This window comes from Phoxinus phoxinus (assembly GCF_949152265.1).
Source record: "Phoxinus phoxinus genome assembly, chromosome: 14".
Taxonomy (NCBI): domain Eukaryota; kingdom Metazoa; phylum Chordata; class Actinopteri; order Cypriniformes; family Leuciscidae; genus Phoxinus; species Phoxinus phoxinus.
In genome coordinates, this window is record NC_136889.1 from 5,244,211 (window position 1) to 5,252,357 (window position 8,147).

General features: G+C 38.9%; 1 protein-coding gene across 3 annotated transcripts in view; it reads left to right on the forward strand.

Annotated features, from left to right (window-relative positions):
* The window catches only part of mdga1 (MAM domain containing glycosylphosphatidylinositol anchor 1), a 204,476-nt gene extending 197,074 nt beyond the window's left edge, over positions 1-7,402 (forward strand). The window contains exon 18 of one of the 3 annotated variants that reach the window (XM_079635194.1): positions 2,075-7,402. In XM_079635194.1, coding sequence (XP_079491320.1) covers positions 2,075-2,166 — 92 coding nt within the window. In that variant the 3' untranslated portion in view covers positions 2,167-7,402. The remainder of the gene's footprint in view (positions 1-2,074) is intronic. The other 2 variants (XM_079635192.1, XM_079635193.1) reach the window with 2 other exon arrangements.
* Positions 7,403-8,147: the final 745 nt, after the last annotated feature.

An 8,147-nucleotide genomic window follows, 5' to 3' on the forward strand; every position in this document is an offset into this window, starting at 1 on the left:
TTCAAAGGTCCTTGAGAGAGATGTCACGGCTCACACAATCTCGTTCTATATTGAAAAGGAAGAATAAAAAGCTTTATTATGAATATATTGATTTCCTGCTAGCCAGAAAAATCCTTGATATAAATTCATATCGATTTTTTTAAACAATACCTGCTCTTTATTTATTAAACCCATTTTGTTGGCAGATTGCATGCATAATTAAACCTGCACGTGTACGTGTGTTGTGATTGGAGAGTCGCTGCTTTTTAAATAACGCTACAAGCATGTTTCGTTTCGTCCAGACCTCATCATCTTCTGAGGCCATTTCCTGTGAGCTGTGCCGAAAGATATTACTCAACATTACCTCTGAGACATAATGACTTGTAATTGTCCTCATGCAGGTCATCCGTCTTCCGTAGCTCATGGATATTACCGCTTACGGCCTCCGGTTCAGTCAGGCGATGATGCCAGCCGCTGTAACCCCATCAGTCCGATCCATTGTTTCAGTGTCCCGTGCTTCTTTGTGCCAAAAGCTCGGCTGGAAAAAGAAACCATTTACAACGGCATCCCACATACCTGCATGCTTCCATTCTCAAAGGATTCTGACCCGGCAGCTATTGTGTGGTTAAGATTAAGAGATGTTTTTCTTTACAAAAGCTTTTTATGAGCTAGGTATCAAAGTGCATTTCCCCATATTTGGATGCTTTGAATTCGGCTTGCAATGCTTTAGGCTTTAAAACAGTCACATATCATGATGTGCAGCTCTTGCTTTGTTCAAAATGTAAGTTATAGGTCACATTCACTGTCAAATTCTTTTGCAAAACTTGTACCTTTAGGGGTACAGCAACTTGTCAGTAGGGCAGTACCCTTAAAAAGACAATTGTGCACCTTATCTGTCCTTAAAGGGTGCATACTTTTAGCAACTACTATAAACCTTTTAGGGGTACAAAGTCGCCACAGTTTTGCTAAATTTTTTATGAGTTTTTGAGTGTTGTTATTAGTACTTTCCACATATACTTACAAAAAGAAAAGCAACTGGTTCCACGTGAATGATCTGTTGTTGAATTGTTGCATTCAACTGTATAAATGTATCACATGTATTTTCCTGTAACACACCAACAAATGTGACAAAATTCCAATCAGAAGTGAAGATATGTCTTGGAAATGCTTTGGACAACTTTTACAAAATTTTAGGATTTTTCAAACCTTGCCAAACAAAAGTTTTCATATGGCTGCTTTATTATTTAAAACATTCATGTAGCTCGATGGCAAGGTCATGGGTTCTATTCCCAGGGAATGAGAGGACTGATAGAAATGTATATACCTTAAATTAAAAGCAATGTAGGAACTTCAATGAAACACACCTGATCTATCAAGGAGCACATTTTCAGCAATACTGTATTCTTCTGGAGCTCATGTTAAAGGTGTGGGTTTAAATCCCACTAGCTTCCACCAGTGTTGTAGTCGAGTCACCAACTGTCGAGTCCGAGTCAAGTCTCGAGTCCCCTGTGTTCGAGTCCGAGTCCGAGTCACCACAGAAGAGTCAGAGTCGAGTCCGAGTCGAGTAACCATTACCTGAGTTCGACTCCGAGTCGAGTCTCGAGTCCCTAGTGTTCGAGTCTGAGTCAAAAACATCCAAGAAAACGGCTTTGATCTTGTCGTTTCAGTCATCCTTCGATATGTTTACAAGACAGCAAACATAAAAAAAATTATAGCCTAATAATAAAACCTACACTCAGGGTTTGCTTATAAGCTTTTTTATAAAATATGAATTTTTTTTATAATCTATTTAGTCAGAAACTTCCTCCAACGTCATTCATTTGATCAAGTCCGATTTTATATATCCTCGAGTCCGAGTCCAAGTACGAGTCATCAGTCCGCGAGTCCAAATCAAGTCACGAGTCCAGAGAATAAAGTCTTGAGTCGGACTCGAGTCCAGAGAATAGGGACTCGAGTCGGACTCGAGTACTCCATCACTGGCTTCCACTATACTTTCTTTTCCCTTTTCTACCGTTCTGTCAACATAAAGTGGCAAAATGAACAATGAAGTTGTAGTGTAAAGAATGTAATAGAGTGTTTGTCTTTCTGTTTACAGCAGTTCTGTCTGGGACACACCAGAGTCTCCACCTTCTCCCTGTGATCGTCCAGCTGCTCGGCACCATCTGCCTGACGTTCCTCCTTAGATGATACAGATACCCCCGAGCTCACACCGCCAGCGTAGAACGCCCCCCGCGGCAGCAATAAGAACTGCCCCGACATGTGACCACCCTTCCTGCCTTCCTCATTTCCTCCTGTGTTTCCTGCTTCTCATGTACTTTGTCCTGACTTCTTACGATTCATGTCTACTTTTTCTTTAGTATCATCTTTTGTAGTCACTTATTGAGCTTTTACCTGCTATGTGGCACCTTTTATGTTTTATCTAAACATAGCCTAAGTTAATGTTGAGCATTTCTGTCCATATGTCTTGACACCTTCACCTCAACCGCCCCTTTCCCCCCTTGTGTATGTATCTGACACACCAAAGTGTCAACTGTTACCAAAGATGACGGAGGGCTTACAGGATGAACAGATGGCTGAAAGAGTGACAAGGATGTCCTTTCCCCAAATGAACTACTTTTTTCCACAGACTCAATTGCATGGAGATGCAATTTCCTTAAGACGTTAAGATTGCAAGGAATAATGTGAGCAGGAATGAATGAGCGAAACGAGTGGTCACGAAGTTATTGATGACCTGAATGGACCTGTACATGCACGTGTATATGATGTATTGGAAAGTGTCGAGCTACGGAAAAGACAAACAGACTCCGATTGAAACTTCTAGGACTATGACAATGTGAATCTAAAGAAGCACAAATTTATATCTTCTTTTTTTTTGGTAGCTATTTTTGGTTCCTTTACGTGGTATTCTGTCAGTCTGGGTTTGCTGTACACTTCTTGTCCTTTGGCTTTCTTTACTGTGTGCCACTGCTGCATTGCCGTTCAGTTTGATATGGGGTATTATTTGGTTCTGAAAACGACACAATGTGAACTTTGGACCAGAAGAGCATCAGTTACCTCACCCTCAATTTACAAGATTCATAAAGCATCTGGACAAACTGCTGAGAACGATCACTTTCTCTTCAATCAAACTGCCGGGAAAGTGTTGACTCGCTGGGTCGGTCGTTCTCCTTTAGCAATAGGACCGACTGCAATGAACGTTCTCCTCTTCATGGAGATGGGCACATGGACTCCAAAAGATGAACGCCTCTGGACAGACAAACTGCACTCTTGGCTTTGATGTTCAAGAATTTCATTTTGCATAGTGTTAGAGAGAAATCGCATGTACAAGGGTTGCCGTTGAGAAAATAATTTATTTTGGAAGTTTTGAGATGGCAACAAACATGAATAGTTATCCTAAAAGACACACAATGTTCATTGTTGAAGCATCCTATAGTAATGCTGCATTCCATTTACATTGGAGAGTTGGACTTTCCAGTTTCCTACTTGGAATATTGCAATAGATTGCCACTTGAAGTTGCTTGAACTTGATATCTTGTTGAAATCCACAACTTTTGGCAAGAGGGTGCATCCAGTGAGATGCACATAGTTAAGCCAGGCTCAGACTACAGGAGTTTTTTAAATCTTAACCTGATTGTGAAATCTGGTTGCATCACGCACATAAGGAGAATCTGCACAGATTTTCTTCTTTCAAATCTCAAACCTGCACACACTACAAGATATGAAAACCGTTGCACGTCAGACTTCAAGATTATCATGCCAGATTTAGCACCTCACGTGATCTCACATGGAAGCGAATGGAAACAAAATGGATACTGTGTCGCGGCAACTTACTGTAGACTTTATATGAGGAGACATTATAAAAGAAAGTCTTGTTGTTGCCACATTTCGACCAGCCGTTCCTCCATCTCCTCTATCCTCCGGAGCCATACAGCTGCTTGTTCTTTGGGGTCGCCATTTTAAAAGTTCTGTCACTTCCGTCTCCTTTTAGACTTGTCTCTCATTGGCTATTGTGGAAGTACTGACGTAAACATAGTCATCCTGTTTTAAAATCCTAAATATAAAACATGTTTGATAATGTCTGGGCGGCCCCGGAGTGTCCGCTAGCAGATCGCGGTTTAAGATTTGATCAGACGGAACAGACCGATGGCCTGGACGCGATTTTTCTCTCTCAAAATGACGGGAGGGGGAAATCGGGCATAAACCGGCCTGAATCTCCTGTAGTCTGAGCCCGGATTTAATGATAAACATTCGCTTTTAAGCAAATAAAATACATCAATAAGTCAAAGTTCCTACATTAAATGATGATAAAACATGTTTTGCAAACATCTGCATTTATATGATCCTCTTTGATGATATCATAAACCTGCAGAACAAATGCTAGCACTGTGTAGCCTCATTTATCTTCCAATTTGGTTACTAGACGACTTCTCTGTTGACAATCAAGATCTGTACAGCAAACAGTAGCATTGGCATTATATTTTCTTATACATCATCTTCCAAACTTTAGGCAATGGAACAATTGTATACTTAAGTCGGAGATTTCAAGTAGGAATATCCCACGTCCGACTTCGAATGGAATGCAGCATAAGTCACAGATGCCAATGGTTTAAGATTCAGATGCAATATGTTGTTATGGAGGATTTTACCTTCAAAAGTTTTGAAATGTTGGCAACCCTCCCTGGAAATCTTTTTAAAACAAGCCACATCACGCCAGATAACATTTAAGCACATGGTTACAGTTCAGTAGCAATATGTGATGTTAGACGTTCAAGCAACGAGTGTGAGCAAACTACCAGGACTGTGTGTGTTCGGTCCTTTCTGAAAGTTCAAGTACTCTGCTTAGCTTCATCACATCTATCATCGTTGCAAGGGAAGGGCATGAGAGCATAATGACGAAAAGAAAGAACCATTTGTGCCTCTGTTTGAGTGTCCTTTATCAGATTTGCGTACGCTTAGATGTTATGGTGGGATCATATATATACAGTATATAATTCAATTGCTTTGCTCTAGTATCACTCATACTCGTAGTTCCATCCACAGTGGAGCTTTAAGGTAAGTCTGTTTACAAACATACAATGCGCAAAATGATTTCCCGGCTTGTATTATCCGCACACGCTCATATTTAACCAGTTCATATTTATCCTAATGTGGCATACTGTACGTCTGTCGCTGTTGAAGAGATTATCATAGACTCGCTCCTCAGGTAAATCCATAGGTAACAGGGACAGGGCCTGGAATAATTCAACCCCAGTCCAGGTTCTCCTACAGTTAAAGACACTCCCGCGGCTGTAATACTGTTCCTCGTGTATGTTACCGTAATCGCTCTGAACTCTTGCACAATGCCTTCATGTCATGTATAATCAGATATTGTTTATAATCCACGCTAAGTTTAGTAGGACCTCTTACAGGACGCAACCGATTAGATTTAAAGCAAAATGAGAGTGAAACAATAAATGGAGGGTTATGTAATTTCATGTTGAGGGATATTGTGCATTGTGTTACATTTTCCATGTGTTCCCTTTTGTTGCTTTTTTGATGTTGCGATGTGTGTTTGGTGACGTCCCAAAATTCTCCAGAAGCCATCACCCATGTCTGCGACTATTTTGTTTTGTATTCAGACCTTCAGATTGTTTGTTCAAATTGATCTTGTATACAAGTCTATATTTACATCAATGATTAGATGCGAAGAGCAGGATCTAAATACTGTGCAATATATGATGATGGTAGAAGTTGTATCATGCACTTGTTATAAGCTCAAATAAAGCTCAACACAGGAAGTGCAACATCACCCCTTATGATGAGCAAGTGAATGTCAATGTGAATCTGATTAGAATGTGAAGCCTTTTTTGCATTGTAAATGTGCAGAATTCAGTGGAATGGATTTAAATATGGCATAATGTGTTAAGTGCAGATGGAAGTGTTTTGCTTAATAATATTAGCATTCAAATATGAGAAATGAACACAGAAGAGGCAGGAATGTGTAGACATTTTTGAATGATGGCTGGAAATTCCATGCACCCTACATTCCTGTGTCTGTAACTATAGTGACGGAATGCAAGAGAACAGATTTTAATCCTAATTGTTACATTTTTAGTCTAAACTGTTTGACATTTTAGAACACTCAAAAAGTTCGTCCTCAAAAATTGTTCATCAAAAAGTGTTTCATCCCAAACACTTACCAGCCAGTTTCATTCTATGACAGTACAATGCCCCAGTTTTCAAGCATTTCTCATACCGGACTGACAGCTGTGTTCTGTTATTGTGTTGGCATGTGAATGTAGCCACTATCCGAAGGCTGTAAAAGAGAGTTGTGAAGGGTGAGCACATCTTGTTGCAAAATATTTAATGTGGCATTAGTATTTAGTCGAAAGATCAGGGGTCAATGAGAAGTCCGAATATTATTGACTGTCATGCTACCAATGGGAAATCAAATTGTGACGTTTGACTCACCTTTAGTTTTTGTCACTCACTTGTGTGTTCATCCACCACTGTCTCCTGATTATGTCCAAACGCATGACTCGAGTATGATCAGAGAATGAAGCGAAACAACACATGTAGCATTAGAGGTAGACGTCAGAATGTGCCTTAAGAAAGGCCATTACCTTTTCAACCTGGAGGACGTCAGTATTCCCATCTATAGGTGACAGTTAGTTATGGATCTTACTGCCACATGCCCTTCTAGCCTCTGATTACAGTTATACTTTATAGAGTAGAATATCACAGACATATCCAGGTCATATTTCATCCCTATATAATTCAATTATATATAAAATAAAATTGCATACTGTGCAGAAATTTGACAATTACTTTTATTTTCATGTATTTTTCAAAATTCTCATGATAATTGATTGTCACTTCTATAATACAGTACCTTTGCTTAACAAAGCAGTGATGGCAATGCAACATAATGACATACTTGTACTTTAAAAAAAATATATATAATTACGTTTTCCCATAATGTTGCAATGCTTTAAAAAAAAAGAGACTTTTAATTCTTACATTTGAATTTTGAAATATGATCCGGACATGTTTTTTTGATTCACTCATACATTTAATAAACTATATAACAAGAGAATCCCGTGACCAAACCTGAAGGTCAGTCTGTGAAAGTCACCAACACACACACACACACTCACAAAACAATCACATGACTGCTAAAGAATGTCTGTCGGTGTTGATCATCAGTGTGATCAGCTGTGCTGTCGTATGCAAAGTGTTCAGACCAGAGAGAGAGTTTCTGTTTTTTCGTTGTTTTTCGTTTGTATGTATATTTGTTTGTTTTTAGATATACCGGTGCACAAGTGAGAGAGCAACTTGTAGTGCTGGATGTTGTATATTCTCTGTCATGTAATGAACTATTTTAGAGGAAAAATATATTTGAAATATGACTCCAAGATGTATAAATAAATAACCTTGAAAGATCTGCATTGTGTGTGGTTGCGTTCCCAAACCTACCTCTAAAACTTAGGTTCAGATTATTATTCAGCGATATAAGCGAAACACAAGGCTGTTCTGGCATGAAGAATCTGTTACAAACGCCGCATCTGTTAATCAAGTGCTGGTTTACACACACCGCAGGGGTCATTAACACTGACGACCCTGAACGAAGATTCCAGTACACCACTCGCACAAGGAAGCCATTACTGAAAATCGAAAAATATTTCGTAAAAGCACGCATAGCAGGCATATTTTTTTGTGAAAGGATCATTTTTTGGTCCTTGCCTCTCAAATATGATCATTGCATGATTAATTTTTCTAGGAATATCAAAACATTTCTCACTGAATACTTCCAAGATCTAATGATCTGTGCTGCTATTCACATTTAGTGTACAACTATTCTCTCATTTATTAAATATTATTTTATTATTTATGAAATATAACTTTAGGAGAATCATCAGAGATCAATATAAATATATGTTATTCATTTACATAAAATGTAACGTTCACATACTCATGCATATATTATACACTAATATAGTGCACAAATCAGTGAACATCATTTTACCAAATAGAGCATGTTCCCGGATCAACATCCCAATCAGCCAATCAAATTTGAGGGACAAGTTTGCAGTTTATGTTTAGAACCAGGGTTAGGTGCTTCTACATCACTGTTATCCATCTACCATTTTCGTCTGATTTTAGGGATAAGTTAGTTATGGTCAGGGTTT